The following is a 17,744-nucleotide window of genomic DNA, read 5'->3' on the forward strand; positions in this document are numbered from 1 at the left end:
ATTTCAGCTGCTTCTATTTGTTACTTGTAGAGAAGTTTCTGTGTCTTGTGGATATTTCAGCTGCTCCTGTTTGAACTTGTGGTGATGTTTGAGATTTGTGGTGTCTGTTGGGCATTTTAGTTGTTTTCATTTGAACTTGTGGATGAGTCTGTCTTCCTGTGTATGTAGGAAGGCGGGGGGGGCAAACGTTGTCTTTTAGAAAAAAACAACTTTCCTTTGGTGTTCTGCATTGACATCCGTGGTAGTCTTCTTTGAGAAGGGAATGATAAAACCCCTACACCAAGTCTATGATATATGCCTTAAATTGTTGGTAATGTAGAAAATTAGCAGAGTGGTACCATCATTTTATGTGATATATAAAGTTCGTATATTCGTTTTTTTAATCGTCATACCGGATATTGAAAAGAAATAATAATAGCCCTCATATACCATCCCACAATTAACAGTGATTTTTGTCAATTATATGGTATTTGATCTTTCTCGATCGCCACGGAAAAAACAACGTTAGTTCCGCTGCTGTTCAAACACTTTTCTCTTTCAAGAACAACAACTTTATGAACATAGAAATGCGTATGTATTGATTAAGTTTATTCAGGCATAAATGTCGTCCTTGTACTGTTGTGGGGAAGAAAGTAGCAAATTCCTCCATGATCGTTTTCGTAACCATTTAATTTCGTAGCTCTCCGAGTGTAGTAGACATGTGAAAGTACTATAATCTATTTCTATATTCGGTAAGCTTATTAATTTGTTTTCTTTATCGTTGGGATTTTACATAAACAAGTGGATTCGTTCGCGGCACCTGGATACACATACTCGTGTTGTGGATACCGTAAGTGAATCACATTAAATCTTCGTGGGCCAAGAGCAATCTTCGTTTATTTTTCAGTTTTCTTTTCTTAGTTTTCCCTCAAAAAACTGTTTATCTACCATATCTAAAAAAGCAACGCGAAATGCCTAATATATTTGTTCAAAAATCGGGAAAAAAAATAATTTTCAAGAAGTAAGGGCGTAAGTTGGGGTATTACTGTACTTGTGTGCAGCCAGACTGGGTTATAACGACATCTCGAAAAGGCCGCGAAATTGTGGCTTTACAACAAACTGATATTGAAGTTTAAGAAGCAAGGGCGCAGCGTCGTCGTCGTCCCCTTCAGAAATGTGAGAAATTCACCGAAGAAAGGGGAAAAAGATGGCCAAATCTATTGTTCTATCACTTTGATCCCCCCGAACGAAGTTTCTGGCTACGCCCCTGAGAAGACGGTATGATCAACGGGCGTGTATCGTCCATTATTTCACCCTAATGAAAATGAAGCAGAAATAAACATTGCACCATACCCCATGTGAGGAAACCTTTCAGAGGTGCAGAGCACGTCTTCGTGATCTGAATAGATGATGAAAATGAAAAGTAGGTTTTTTTTTTTAGGTAGTAGTAGTCTTACCCTTGGAGAGTGGGCGATTGAAGCAAATAACAGAAATCCCTTCAGACAAAACATGAATGCCCAGATTAAAAAGAATTAAAGATCTCGGAAGAGCTATCCGAGTAGCTTGCTATGGACACTAAAAAAAGAATAGACATACGAATAGGGAATGTATTTTGCATTGAGATTCATGAAGTCTTCAGAACAACTGTAGCACTGCGACGTTTTCGCGTCGAAGTCACAATGTCGGAAAACTGCAGAAAATGCATTTAGCGCCAAAGGGATGTTACCAAGTTTATGATTCTGCTAAAGGGGCTAAAACAACTGTGCGGTCGACAGAAAATTACGATTCATTCTATACTGAAACATATCGGTTGATTCAGCCGAGAATCCAGGGCCGTTACTAGATACTCTGTGTGCAAGCATTCGTTTTGGCCAACCCCCCTCCCCGTAATGTAGATATCACTGGTGAATTCGGTGCCCCCCTTCCTAGTTCAGTGTCCGGGGCACTAGACCCACCTGTTCTCGCGCTAGTTGCAGCCCTGAGTGAATCTATCGATTTCTGCCATCGAGCTTATAATGGAGGGAGCATGAAACCGCTGTGACCGGGCCAATATCTAATGAAAAGGAAATCACGTGACTCGGTGAAATCACAGTTCCTCCTGCCTGGCAATTTCCCCATAGAAATGTCTCTAAATATTGCGTTTTAAAAATTAAATAAAAAAGGATAGAGAACTCATAAAGAGATGAAAAAAGATTAAATTATTTATTTCATTAATACTGGAATCACTTTTTTCGTTAATGCTGTAAAATTTCTTTCATTAATTCTGGAATTTTATTTCCTTTATTAATTACTATTTCTTTCATTTATTCCAGATTTGTTTCATTAATGTTGGAATTATTTCTTTCATTTATTCTGGAATTATTTCTTTCATTTATTCTGGAATTATTTCTTTCATTTATTCTCGAATTATTTCTCATAGTTTCTCTAGTTCTAGAATTAGCTCTTTCATTAATTTTGGAATTATCACTTTTTCATCGAAGCTGAAATTATCTCTTTCATTAATTCTAGGATTTTTCTTTCATTAATTTTGGAATTATCTTTCCTTAATTTTAAAATTATCTTCCGTTAATTCTGGAATTATCTTTTTCATTAATTCTGGAACTGTCTTTCATTAATGTTGGAATTATCACTTCATCAATGCTGAAATTATCTCTTTCATTAATTCTAGAATTTTTTTTTTCATTAATTCTGGAATTTTTTGTTTCATTAATTCTAGAATTTTTTGTTTCATTAATTCTGGAATTTTTTCTTTCATTAATTCTGGAATTATCTCTCATTAATTTTTGAATTATCGCTTTCATCAATGCTGAAAAATGATCTCTTTCATTAATTCTAGAAATTTTCTTTCATTGATTTTGGTGATTGGCTCGATGATTTCTACAGTTTATTACACTTTTCTTGTCCACCAGGCCCCTACCCTCAAGGCTAAATTCACTCTCATTGTCAACAATCACTCCTCATTAATATACGGGGGCGGCTCGGGATGAAATCTCGATACGTGCAAGGACTAGAGAGATTTTTTGGGATTTTGTACGGTGGGACTGTCCGTGGAAATGAAGCATTGTGAACCTTTCTGTAATGGGACAGAAAACTTTGTCCGCTAACAAGGATGTCCGTTAATTGATGATGAAACAGCTTTAAGACCTATTCCGAAAGCCTTTGCGCATAATACTTTGTATGCGCAAATAGTCGTAATTATGCCTTTCTGTATGCGCGAGGAACCTTGGTGCTCCTGTTATAGCGGACAGAATATATTTATCCCTAATGCTTTTCGGTTAATAAATAATTTTCGTTCTTTCACTTCAGATTTGCCACCCCTCTTAGAGCAGAGAGAAATTATTTTTACACATTTGTTTTGGTCAATAAATATTTTTCACCCTCTGAACTCGAATTTTGGCGTCCCTTCTAAAGCGTATGCTAATACAGATGTACTTATACATACAAGGAAGAAAGAAATTTCAAATGGAGTAAAAAACAGCTGTGCATTCATCACTATGTTTATCTTCAGTTTAACGGAGTTTTACGAAGAAAAAAATGTGGTATTCATTGTATAATAATGGTTTAAAAATAACATCAATGTTATTATGTTCGTACATTACAACTGGAAAATGTCCTCTGGGGGGGTACTTTGTTGGATGATAGAAATTTCGTGAATTATTTATCATATCGCCATTGTAATTGATGGAAGAAGCAAATGGATCTTTAAAGGGCTTCAGTCGGCCTTAATTATTATTTCTACGAATGATACGGATGCACTCTCTAAGAAACAGACGCGTCGTGAGCTGAATTTTAGTGTCAATCATTATATATATGTATCGGAATTGCTGTCACTCGAACCGATTAACTCATGTCCACCTCGAAATCTCTTTACAGATGTACCTCAACTTCTCTTTCTGAAAGGTTTTGAATCATTTCATGTCAAATGAAAGATTCAGCTGATAGCAAATGCATTGAAAGAAAAGGAACCTGTGTTTTCAGAGCACGCGTGCTTTAGTGGAAGACTCTTAGCAGTCTGGACATTCTAGGAGGTTATCTTTCTCATCTTCATGTATCAGGCACAGAAATGAGCTGGCCGAATCACAAATGAATGGGGGACACCTACGAACTCGACAGTGATGTGTCAACAAAAGCTTTAGTAGACTACAGTCGGTATTTATTGTGTACACAATGTAAAATAAGAAAGATCTTCAGTATCTTATCTTGTAAATTCTCATTCATTCCAATTTTGAAACAGTTCATTTTAGCCTTCGGTCGGTTTTTTTGTCTCTTTCCCTCTCCCTTTTCCGCTCTGTTATAAAAAACTTAAAAAACTCAAATTTTGGACCATATCTGGAACAGATTAAACGATTTACCATATAAACCTAAGGGAAATCACGTTTCAGCTAACGATAACGAACGTGATTCCGCAACGAATTATCTTCGTTTGCCGAAATATTACTGTATTACGATTCACACGACAACTGTAAATACATACCAACCACTATGTGTATAATATTTTTGTTGGACAAAACATTTGGAATTAACGGCAAATATTTTGCCAAGTTAAGACGTGGGAAGAAACCTGGACTTCAGAATGGGTACTAGTCTCAAAGTATTCAAGTTTTCTTCCAGTACCTACATTTAATTATTTTATTTTTACTCTGAGTTAAGTCCATTGAGGGCACTAACTTTTGAAAATATAAAATCTTAGGTATTGTGATCATTGTAATTCAGTATGATTTTCATTTCATATTGATGTATAATTTATTTCAGAAGCATTATTAATATTGATCCTTCATCACTTTTCAATATAGAAACTATGCAAGTGTTTTTCAATTGTTTTTGCTTCTCGATACACTTCAAAGCACTTAGCTTCCACGGCACATTTGAATTAAGATGCTTAAAAAAGTAGAATTTCAATGATTTAATTATTAACAAATGCAAATTATTCCTATTTGTAATTAAAATTTCTGGAAAAAGTCTTGATTAGATATCTAACTTTTACGCTTTTAGTTCACGCACAGTGCCAGTGTGCTAGAAACCCCAATTAGAAAACTGTTGCCCTGTCTCTCCTGAGGCCAACAAAAATTTTCTCGTTTCTAAATGGAACTGAGCTAGAATCGCAGCCCGCATTGTATTGCTAAAAAAAAAAATTAAGCAAAAAATTAGAAATCTAGAAAAAAAAACAGCTGAAGAACTTTCAATCATAAATAAAATTGATCCCAGCAGAATGATGGTTAGCCAAAAAGTGAATGTTACTGAAAAACAAATAAGGTTAAGAAAAGAGCTAGAAATAACGAAAAGAAAGAATCCCAAAGAAAATAATAACCTACATATGGTCGGAAATGGTCCGAATTAGATCAGAATCCGGTAGTCGCTGAATTTATCAATCACTTAGCACAGCAATTCTCAACCGGTACTCCGGGGTCACCAATGAAGAGTCTCGAAAGAAAAGAGAGCTCGAATGCATTTCTTCCATCTACACAAGGTCTGGATATCTCGTTATTGTACATTAAAGTATAAAAAAGTAAGAGTTCACACCAGTGGCTAAACCCACAAACATTAACATTCTGTTGAATGTGTAACACTGTAAATGACTATCGTAATGTAAAAAAGTTCTCTTGATCGAAAGTTTACATACCATACACAAAATCAGATGAGTAGAGAACGAACCTTGAAATTTGTATAACTTGACATTCTGGCTAACGTTAGTCAAAATCAAATTGAAGATGACCTCAAGGAAAAAGGATTTGAGGTAAGAAAATATGTGATATAAAAAAACTACGCCACCAGAAGGGGCAATTGCGCAGTTATCTCGTGGTTTTTAATCAAAGTATTGCTCAGTAACAAAAGTGTTGTGAATGCGCCGGGCGTTCTTGTTGAAATGATAAGATATAAGAGGACTCGATTTCACTTCAATGCCGAAACTGTCTGTTTCTTGGACATAAAATTGTTTCTTGTCCTGTTTCTGATAAAATGTCCAAAAATGTACATTCTGTGCAAAAACACACTATACTAGTGAATTTCTTTCCTTTCACTGCACACTAATTCCAATCATATTGTCATACGGTAAATTACTTCATATCGAGAAATATATGATTAACCTACGATTTGGGTCGGAAATATATAGAGATTCTACTTGTTGGACCTGGAGTAGTTCCCCTGCACCGGAAGGGGGGGGGGGTTCTGGAGCTACGCCCTGTTGAAACAATCAAATACTTACGATGTATCCTATATAAACCTTTAAGCTTGAAGTCGCACCTTTAACCACACTTATGTAATGAAAAAAAAAGGGGGGGGGCAAGAATATTAGCGTATGTGCATGCATTAGGTGCACATTTTCACTGTGTTAAGGATCATGTGGGCAATGGTAAAAATGAAGAAGTTGGCAACATTAGATATCACACTATTAAAAGAAACGGTTAGGATGTGTCTAAAAGAACGCTTAAGGCAAGAATTTTTCATTATATTTTGGAAACATGGAACCAGACAGAGAACGGCAGGAGGACATTTTTTCATTATGATTCCATTAAGAGAATACAGGATGATTTTTATTTCAATTAAGTGCTTACAGACCCCCCCCCCCAATGGTGCCATACTCATCATCAGGGATGACATCATAAGAGAGATAATTCGTGTCTTTTGTCAAGAAAGAGATACTCGATCGGACCATTATTTGTTCGATTGCACACACACTGGAGTCAGAAAAACAAATTGTCTTTCCTGCAAGCGCACGATAAATGGGAATACTAAACTTGTACAATAGGCTAAGAGGTTAAGGAATTTGTACGCAGGGACGTCGAAACATGTGTTGATGTTGCTGAAGTAATAATACCAATCACCAATCATATATTGCAATAAAAGCGCTTTATATGTATGCCGGAAAAAACAAGAATTTTTAATCGCGATTTATTTTTATCTTCGTGTTACCCGTCGACTACGTTGCGAACTACCGACGGTGAAAAGCCACCATTCGTTTTCCTCCCCCCCCCCCCGGAAACCTATCAATTTCTGTAAAGCTTGCCCACTATCTAAAAACGTCTGACGCTGGGGTTAAAGGACACCAGTGATGTCAATATCATTGTCATCTTCTTCCCGCCACTTCTTTTATTCACCCCTCCCTCCTGTGATTTTCTTCCTGTTATTGAAATTCTCGATGGTCCTCAACGCGTTGCCAGAGAGCACCATGATCCTCAAAATGGGGGGTTGCAAACGAATACTGTTTGTAACTTACTAGCTTTTTTTTCCGAATCCAAATGTTTCTATACGAAAAAAAAAACATTGTTTTGCAGACTATACATACTGAACACATGCATTCAATTGACAATAATTGAATCTGTCGGTCTTTTTTTTTACTCAGTGAAAAGGCAGCCACTGATAAGCGTACAATGAATGAATGCCGGCGCTATTTTTTTTGAGTAAATACACAGTATACAGTATTTCCCATACGAGGGGGGGAAAATCGTTTTTACTGCTGCGCAGCCATACACTTTTTTCCAAGAACTTTCAATGGTGTGTGTGTCGCAAATTTTTCTCACCTTTGTCCGATGACAGGTGCATATAAGGAATGCGACTGTATCTTATTTGTCGCTCCTGTAAGATTTAACCATTCGCATCACATAATAGTGATCATAAATATGCAACATTGAATGATGAAACGTCATTATTCTGAGCAAAAAAAGGGCAATTACATAATATTTGTTACCTCAAAGAATTTCGTAGTGGCATAAAGTATGTTGATGAAATAGATTCTTCACTTCAAGGGGGTAAGTCCACTTTTAACTAAAAACGAGTTCTTAGAAAATTTATTTGTATAAATAACTCTGGAAAAACAAACCTCAGTCGTTTAAACAATGTGTTCTTTTAAATACAGAAGTGCCATAGCCATGGCTCCCTTCAAGGGTGGAGGGGTCCAGTCCCCGGGGCACGGAACAATTATCATTTTTTTTTGTTTTTTATACTATAAATTCACTGTAAAAGAGCCCATGAAAAGACTCGCTTGGAGGCCGACTAAGATCCTAGTCTATGGGCTCAGCTTCAGGATGTAGGGCTATGGGTGTAGTCGGGGGAGAACATGAAAGCCATAGCTCCCAGTGAAATTTTGTCTATTCTCCTTAGCATCTCGAGTTCAATTTTTCTACAAGCGAAACTCTCGTTAGACTAAAGTATTCAAATCGATTATTCGGCTCATTACGACTTCCGAGGCTTCAGTGTGGGCGTGTTCAAGAAAAACGGACATGCAGATGTTGCAATTGCAACGAAACGAGGCATTAAGATTCTGTGCCAGAGCTTTTACGTTTTTAAGGGGTTCTGGCACACTAATGACTTGAAAGTTCCATTAGTGATTGACTATATCGAAGAATCAACATGAAAACTTACGCAACTCCCCATTTCACCTTAAAGACATAGTTAACTACGATTTTGGAGGACGGATAATCTACGAAAGACCCCCCCCCCACCCCCCAGTTCATTCTGGATGTGGGCAAAACTGGGAAATCTCATCGACCAAATTGATATCACCGGAATAGAAAAATTTATCAACGAAATGAGGGGGTGACAGTCATCATAATCAACCAAATATCATCAAAATCAATAAAAACAATTGCCAAAATTTAACAAATATCACCAAAATTAAGAAAAATTACACCAAAAACCAACCAAACTCCGTAGTATATTATGTGTTTTAAAAATTCTGTAATATTTTATTGTAATTGTAGAATAAATTTCTTTCATCCAATATTCAATGACTCTTCGATATTTTATTTCCGACAGGAATATGGACTTAGAAAATAAAGCCTGTAAGGTCATTTCCGGAGGAAAAAAAGATGAGTTATCCGCACGAATCGACATCAATCAAAATGTAACAAACGAGAAAGAAGTGAAAGTAATTCGAAATATCATTTGATCATTTCATTGTTTTTTCCCCCATTACTTCCAATTCATTTAAGAATGATCATTAATGTCTCGTAATATGTTTTTTCTAGGTGCATAATTACAAGAATGCTATCTCCGCTATCATGTATTTGGTTTGTTCAACATCGGAGACTTTCCTAAACAAAGCTTTGCTCACGTCGTACGGATTTCAATATCTGTTCTTCATAATGACCTGCGAAACCATTTTGTCCGTCGCAGTTTTCGAAATATGTCGATGCTTTCAATGCGTCAAGATACGTGAAGTTCATTTTTCCCAAGGCGAGTATGAGTTTTGTGTCAAACAGTGGCGTCGGAAGTGTTTGGAACTTGTGGGTACTTGTCTTGATCTTCACTAGGAAATTTTGAATTTAGTGGGTGCTCAGCTTTATGCCATAAAATATCGTAGGTGCTCGGGCACATCTACTTCACACGTTTCGAAGTTAGTGTCATGATCCATTCTGATTCTGCCTCTTCCTCGCCATTTCCCCTCCATAGTTGCCGTGAAACGAAGTAAGGCATATTCGTTTAAATTTAAAAAAAAAGCTCCACGGTAACCTTCATCTGGCTGGAAACGAGTTCAGGTAAAGCACGTTAGTTTTCTGAACATCCACTTCTAAATCTTAGAACTGCACTTCAGTACGCAGATTGTCAGCTCGGTCACTTGTTTACAGATACGACATAGACTTCAAATCGCTTGGCGCAATCTCACGCTTTCTCGCACTCCTCTGTAGTAACACTGTCCCCGTTACTAGTTCTGAAGTTCGCATCACCACCTATTCGAATTCTCCGTCTCATCCCCCATCCTTAGTTGCCAAGAAGACTTCAGAAATTTAAGGTATGTTCGTTCAAATTTAAGAAAAGAAGCCCACGGTAACCAATAATTTTCCGCAATACTTGAATTCCAGTTGGTTTGTGAGCGCCGCATTTGAATTTTGGAGGGCCTGAGTGTTGCTGTGTTTGAGGGCCTCGACCGCGAATCTCGTTCAGATACTTAAATTCAGTATACATTTCAGATGCAGCACGCGAATCATTAGCGCAAGTTTAAAGGCTAAACACCAACGCAGACGTGATTATCACGCCACGTCAGTGTAGTAGTATTTTGGCCTTGAGAGAGGCTACAAGTCCTCTGCCATGACAACTTCAAATCACGGCTCAATTTCATGCGCTTTCTTGTACTCTTTAATGACATTGTCCCCTCATAACTTGTGCGGAAGTTCGTATGATCCATTCGCCCCCCATATTTGTCGAGAAACAAAAATGTAAGGCATATTCGTTTAAATTCTAAGAAACGAAGCCCCACGGAAACCAATAATTTGTCATCTGAATGCCGCTTTGTTCGCGGGTTTAAAAAAACATGCTTGTTTGAAGGATCTGAACAGCCGTTTCCGTTCTCAATTGTGGGGCTGGACGGCCACTTGCGTTCTGAATCTTAAAAGTGCTGGGCTTCACTTCGGTACGCACATTATTAGTGTAAGTCTACCCACAGCCACTTATTTACTGCCACATCAAATCGCTTAGCGCAACTTTGCGTGCTTTCTTGCAATCCTCTTCAGTAACATTCTGCTCCCGTAACTAGTTTCGAAGTTCGTACCACGATCCATTCTAGTTCTGTCTCTCCTGCCCATGCCCTCTCCCCCTCCCCTCCTCCTTAGTTGCCGAGAAGACGGGAACTTCGACATTAGTTCGTATTTAAAAAGAGAAGCCCCACGGTAACCAATGATTTGCAACAAGTTTGGAATTCTAGTTAGTTTGTGAACGTCGCATTTTAATTTCGAAGGGGCTGGTCTAACTTTGTTCGCGAACGTTGGCAAATTTAAATCACTTGGGGCCTCATTTCATGTGCTTTCTTGCACTCTTTAGTGACATCCCCCACTCCCATAACTTGTTTCGAAGTTCGTATAGTGATCCATTCTAATTCTTTGTGTCTCCTTCCCACTCCTTAGTTTGCAGAAAAAACCAGAAATTTAAGGCATATTCGTTCAAATTTAAAGAACCGAAGCCCCACCGTAACCAATAATTTGCAACAATATCAGAATTGGACGACCAGTTTCGTTTTTTTTCGGGGCTCGGACGACCACTTTCGTTCCGATTCTTGGAATTATTGGGCTTGCAGTTCAAGCTCAGTACGCAAATTGTTAGTGCAAGTCTAACAATGCTGACTAGTCCACTGCCAGGACAACTTCAAATCAGTTAGAGTAATTTCATGTGCTCCCATGTATTCTTCCTTATTGACATTGCCTTCGTAACTACTACTTAACCATACATGCACCTCGTACACATTCCTCTACGGAATTTCTAACGAATCGGCGTATGCCGGAATGTGAGCTGCGAGTGAATGTGGGACCCTAACGTATTTATGATGTAGAGTTGCGTTTGTTTCGTGCTCATGCTGCCATCCGTCTTCCATTTTCTGAAGTAACGATGGAAATGCTTGAATTTTCATGTTATGTCTGTATCGTTTTTATGCCTCCGTAACTAGTTTTGAAGTTTGTATCATGATCCATCTTGATATCAGGTCTAAGTTCATTGAACGCGGTATCGATCGCATTACAAATTCATCATAACCTATTGGATTTTATTCAGTAAGAATATATGTCTATAGAGAAACGGGCCCTGCCTAAGTGGGTGATTCGATAACGACTAGGCCGAATTTGTTCATTATGGGAGCAAGGACTTAAAACACAGATGTTATAGGAGGGGTGACGTTACGCCGAGATCTGACTGTAATACTAGTTTATAATAATACGAGCGACATTAATATAATAATTATTCATAATTTTTATCGTAGGTCTGTCTCTGTTTTTCGTGTCAGTGTTTTTCGCGGCCTATTCACTTACGTCATTGCATGCACTCGGTGGCATGTCGATTCCAATGTTCGCTGCCGTCAAAAGATGTACGCCCGTCGTAACATTGATCTTATCTACTTTGGTACTGAGGACCAACGTTCCGAGTATCGACGTTATCATCGCAGTCATTTTGGTGACCGTCGGATGCGTACTTGCAGGTATGGAATCCAATATTAATGTTTGAATTAATTTTCTTTTTGTGAGTTCATAATTATTATCAAACGTATAGTTCGCATAAAAAGTATAAGGAATGCGTATTTTTTTGGTTAAAATATAAAAGAAAGCAACATATCCAAAACATTTTTGCGACACGATTATAGAACTATTTGATACACACCTTTGCGATAATTTCGACATGAATAACAAAATTTGAATTTGAGTTATAACGAAAAAAAATCTGCTTGAGAGACTCGCACGATAGAAGTGAAACTTCTAGGTTTGAAATGACTAGATTCACGAATTTTCGAAAATTTGTAACAATTACAAATACAATAAAATATAAATTATATCAAATAAAGTTTAAAATGCATCAAAAACAGCTTGCACGCGTAGTAAAATAACTCGACATCAATGTAATTGAATAAAAAATGTATTCAAAAGAAATTTCGTTATGACAACGCGGCCAATTAGGAGCTGGCACTGGGACGTCATAAAACTTGCGTTCGTGTGCGAAATATTCTCTCGCGTGGCGAAGAGGCCAGAGATCACGGGGAGTAGGGAAAGGTAATAAACTGTCTTTGTCCGACACAAAACCGTCCAAACGACCCCCACTCAACTGTATTTTCTTACACCGCCGAACCTCTATTGGCATTCCCCCAGCCACCACTAAAACCCATCTCCTTCTCGGCCAAAGCTGCATTAAGAGCTGCATCTTTCAAGCGGCTTTGTTCTCGGCCCTTCATCACACAATCAGTTAGAGAAAAAATGAAAGTTGGGGTTTGAGAGAAAAGAAAGCGTTTCAGTTTTTATGATGAAATTCCTTTCCTTCACATAAATTCACTCCATTACCGCAGGGAGTGTCCCATCTAGGGGTTAGCGCACCAACCTCTCGATGAGTATAAAAAACAAGCCTGCCGTTCGGAATCGGCAATAAATTGTAGGTCCCGGTCTAATTAGCCCTCGTGTGCAGAAAATGACCGTGGTGCGACAAAAATGATCAAATAAATTCACTCTTGTGTCGCTTTCACTGTTATGTCGCTATAGAAGTTTTCTGCGTAGAGAGCGAGAGACTACGTCAGTGAGTGACCAAACGAGTGACCCCGAGAGTGGCGGACCAGGTCAGTGAGTGATCAAAAGTATTTGCAAGCATGTGAGTGATCAAAAGAGTGACCTAGAAAGTTTGAAAGCGTGTGAGAGATAAAAAAAAAAGGGATCTATAAAGCGAGGGACCATGCTGTTGAATGACCAGAAGAGTTTTTCTAATTTTAATAATAGTTTTTCTAATTTTAATAATAGTTTTTCTATTTTAATAATAGTTTTTCTAATTTAATAGACTTTTTCTAATTGGAAGTACTCCTCTCTAGGATCAACGGTTCATCAGTAAAAGGCGGAAAAGAAGTAACGGAATCACCCTGTATATGCGAATAATATGCATTCTCTATACTTTTGAGACGCACCATAGAATATATATGGTATTTTATTTCATGTTTTAAAGGTTTCGGGGACGTACAATTCACTGCCAGGCCTTACATCTACGGTGCAGTCAGCGTTTTGATTCGGGGTCTCTACTTGATATCCATAGAGAAATGCGCGGCCGATACTTCACCGCTCCAGATACTATACGTGAATAGTTGGAGCACTTTACCAGTATTTTTCGTCTTGTTCCTCGTCTTCGACGTGGAAGGAGTAGCTCGCTTCAAAGAAGTAGGAGGTACGTGGGAACGCTTAGCGTGTTTAGTCACTCGAGTGGGCTGTCGATTGACTAACTTATTGTACTGATTTATCGCTGACTTCTCTTTCTGTTAAATATCTTTACAGATTGGGGTTTCCTGCTGTGTTTGCTGGGACAAGTATGCCTCGGGTCGTTTCTCTCCTTCTCGTTGTTCTTCTGTACAGCCGAGAACTCGGCACTGACCACGAGCGTGATCGGTGTCGCCAAAACGATCTTAGTCACCGGAATCGGCTGCTTCACTTTCGGTGGCATAATCTTCAACCCTATGAACATATCTGGACTCGCCCTCAATGCTGCCGGAGGAATATTGTACGCGATTGCTAAATGTAGAACGAAAAGTGATGGGTCGAGTGATTCGATAACTACCAGAATGTAACCAGGGCACACGAGAATCATTACTAGTAACCACATAGCTCGTTCGTAGATCCAGATGAGGGGGGCGATCGCCCCCTGCCAAGAGTCGGTTAATATTGGAAAAATTGCGTCTGTCTCGTAATCTACATGAATGATTAGTCGCTCCTATCGCAACATCACCCTGGATCAGCGCTATCAATATCTTATGTGGTATTGACGGCTGAAAATTTTGAAGTAAAAGTTTGAGTATCCTCATTCTCTGTGAGAGTGTTTATTAGCTCCACCCGATAAGAGTACCAAGAGTTCAATCTATTTGGCTCAGGGGTCTTCAACCTTTCAGACGTTGCGGGTCAAATTAAACTTTCCACGAAGTCCGCGGGACACCAAGTCATACCGCGGTATTCTCGGTTATTTAACAGAGTTTCCCCCAAATTTATTGAACACTCTTATTCTTTCTGAGTTTATTTCTAGGGCTAAGAATCGATTAAAATTTTTAACTTGGTTAATCAAAAAAATTTAATCGAATACTTTCAAGTAGCAACAAACTTATTAGACAGCTTTTTTATACTAATTGATGCTACAAAAATATATTTTATTCATTTCTTTCTCAATCACCTATTCGCTAGATGCAAAAAAAATATATATCAGAATGGATTAGGAAATTAAGGCTCTACGCTTTTACTCTTTGAGGCACAAATTTTAAAGAAAATAAAAACCCTAGTTGCACAGAATTTTTATTCTGTGCAACTAGGGTGCAACTTCTGTGCAACTTCTTAAAATGGGGAAAAAACTATTCATTTCGATTATTTAAAATAAAACATTACTCAAAATAATAATTTTTTTTTCACTTATTTACATATTTACCGTTGGTGCATAGCATTGCCAACTGAATGACACATTTAAATAAAATATTAAACTGTATGATATGAGTAACTTCAACTTTTCAAGGTGGGTTAAAATATATCCCACCATTCATAAAAAGCTAAGCAGAAGGTGGGACAGTGTTTAACCTACCTAACCCCAAAAGAGTTAAATGATGCTGAACTATTTTTGTCAGATCCTGGAATTTCTTCTCTAGGGGATCTTGTTAGTTTTTTTTAGAAAATCAATCATTTTAGTTTAGTCATTGATTTTGGAACTACTTTCGATCTTATTTAGAAACTGCTCTCTTAAACGGTACTGGCGGAGGGAAAGGAAGGAGGGAACTAATGTTTCTCGAATACGAAAAATGGTGTTCAAAGTGGAGACAACAAATTTCGGTCTTGTCTTCTAAAACTGATAACTAAAAAAAATCCTTTTAAAACTGAAATCATCACTAATTTTCGTTGAATCGGCTTGTATTTCCAGTTGTATTATATATCCCCGTGTTGAAAAATTTGATCAAAATATTAAATCAAATATTTTTAAATATGGTTACTCATTTAAAATGTTACTTCTAAAAATATAATTTAAGACATCTTGTCGGTTTCGGCAAACAAATAAAAATAAATTACGAATTTTTACTAAACATTTTAATCGTTATAAAGGTTTTTAACAGCTGGCTGGCTGATGCAAAGATATATTTTGTAGAGAAAATTCAACTGCCCCTGCGGGGAATCGAACCCACTTTCCGGGTGAACTCACTAGACTACAAAGGCAACGAAAAAATCTCTCAATATCTCAATCTTTCTAGACTGTCCACTAGTGGTCTAGGGCGTTCACCCGGAAAGTGAAAGGACGTGGGTTCGATTAAATCAGTGTTGAAATTGCCGATTTCACTGTAGAAATGCGAAATTTAGTGAGGGTTTTCTGCCACATCAATAATTTTAAAAATTGTATTGAATTCTCGATTTTTGAAATATTGAGTTCGCTTAGAGATACGAAGCCCTGAAAATTAAATATGAATGATCCAAAAAAGCCTCATTGAAGAAAACCCGGGCAGCGCCTGGTATTATAGCTAGTATGTAAATAAAACAGGGAGATCTGGAATGAATTTCTCCTATTTGCGTTGGATGTCAGGCTGATCATTAAGAAATTGAAGTTGTAGCGTTAAAATGGGTGAAAAAGTACTGAAATTACTATAAATATGTACAGTGATATCATTACATACTATAAAAAGGCAATAAAAATAAAAAGACAAGATAGCGGAAGACTTTTTTTTCTCATTTTGTATTACACTGATATGAATGAAATCTCTCAAAGTACAGCGTATTTCATAATTTTATAATGGTATGATTATGACCACTGTTATTTTTTGCTTTAATTAAAGAGATCAATTATCGTAAGCTGGAATAATTTAATTTTGAAGAGAACGATGTTATATTCCACAAGTAACGACACTGTGTGTGTGTCAAACAATGTTTTCCTAGGAGCAGGTTTTCTGTGCCGTGTGCATCGTAAATCGCCCAGCGCGACACGTCGTCCATTCACCAATAAGAAAAACAGCGCGACTGTTTTCCTACAGAGCGCAATACGCCTCACGGCAGCGTTATAAGTCGGGCGTGATTGGCCGACTGCTTCTGGAGGAGTCAAATGCGTCGTGCGCCGCGGTTTTGCCGATATGCTCTTCACTCTTCTGTGTTTTCTTTCCCTTTAAACCGGAGCATGCAGACGACAGAGGGGTCATTCAAGTATTACGTCAGCATCGGGGGGGGGGGGGGTTCGGATTTGCTGACTTTTGGTGACAAGGGGGGGGGGGTTTGAAGGTTGCTTACGTCATCAATCACCCTTTTTGAAGATATGAAATATTCTAAGCTGCTGACGAAATTTTGCTGACAAGGGGTGGGGGTCAAAAATGGCTAAAAATCTGCTTACGTAATACTTGAATGGCTCCAGAGTAGCTGATCCCAAAGAATATAGCCCTCCTGATCTGATGCGCCATGCTAGGAAAACACAAACGCGTAGCGTAATTATGTAACACGTTTCTGCCGGCGCGAAATGGTCTAATTCGGTTCATGCGGCGCAAGAAACGTCTATTCCTAGGAAAACCCGGCTTAAGTCATGCATTGGCTGACGATATTTCTTTGAGAGAAATACGGGAAATTGGAATTCCAAATACGGGAAAATACATGACATCGCCAATTATCGCCAAGAACAACGCCAAAAGTGTACAAAGTTGCCAAATATTACTGAAAATACGTAAAAATAGCGTTGGCGGGAAACGAAGCGTTACTGCAAATTGCAGTGGATTAAAATGAATTCCCCGAAATAAAACGTTTAACAATAGAAATGTGGGAAATAAATGTTCTTATTTATAGTTGTAATTATCATAGTATAATTTATGAGACGCAAAATAATTTCAATCTTTGACTTCAATAAAGAATAAAGATCCAAGTAGGTGTCATGTAAAAAACGGGAAAAACCGGGACACTTTTGCAAAAAAGTCGGGACGGCCAGAAAAACAAAGAAAACGGGACTGTCCCGGGAAATACGGGATGTATGGTCATTCTAGTCATGCATATCAACTAGATGTTTTTGATTATTTTGTACTTGTTAATTTTCTGGACTGATTGACACGTTTTTTTCTTCCAACGGGTGCTTTTAACAAGAAACAGTTTTTTGTGTCGATGGTCGCCTGCATCGACGAAATCGCCAGAGCGTGGCTGCACGCTGAATACACTGAGCTATAAGTAAACTTACTTTACTTATAGCTCAGTGGCTGAATATAAAGGCCTCTATGTTTGCTGACAAATGAAAATTCAGACTTCTTTGACCACGATTAAAAAATAATCTCATCTCACGAATTTGCTGCCATCTGCAGTTCAGAAATGGCACTGGTTCAGTGTTTTTCGTTTGCTTCGTGA

General features: G+C 38.0%; 1 protein-coding gene across 3 annotated transcripts; it reads left to right on the plus strand.

Moving 5' to 3' along the window:
* Nucleotides 1-631: 631 nt before the first annotated feature.
* Nucleotides 632-16,166, plus strand: LOC149064694 (uncharacterized). Of its 3 annotated transcripts, none has more exons than XM_089255109.1 (6): nt 632-829; nt 8,731-8,842; nt 8,943-9,150; nt 11,660-11,875; nt 13,372-13,587; nt 13,695-16,166. In XM_089255109.1, the coding sequence occupies exons 2-6, from the start codon at nt 8,735-8,737 to the stop codon at nt 13,982-13,984; spliced, it is 1,038 nt and encodes a 345-aa protein (XP_089111235.1). In that variant the 5' UTR covers nt 632-829; nt 8,731-8,734; the 3' UTR covers nt 13,985-16,166. The 3 variants fall into 3 exon arrangements, with proteins under 3 accessions (XP_089111235.1, XP_089111232.1, XP_089111233.1); XM_089255106.1 differs by having other exon boundaries at nt 632-731; XM_089255107.1 differs by lacking the exon at nt 632-829 and adding an exon at nt 7,598-7,724.
* Nucleotides 16,167-17,744: the final 1,578 nt, after the last annotated feature.

Source organism: Pholcus phalangioides, unplaced genomic scaffold (assembly GCF_987345545.1).
Source record: "Pholcus phalangioides strain wild (caught in Gottingen) unplaced genomic scaffold, Ppha-v1.0 ptg000042l_1, whole genome shotgun sequence".
NCBI classification, from domain to species: domain Eukaryota; kingdom Metazoa; phylum Arthropoda; class Arachnida; order Araneae; family Pholcidae; genus Pholcus; species Pholcus phalangioides.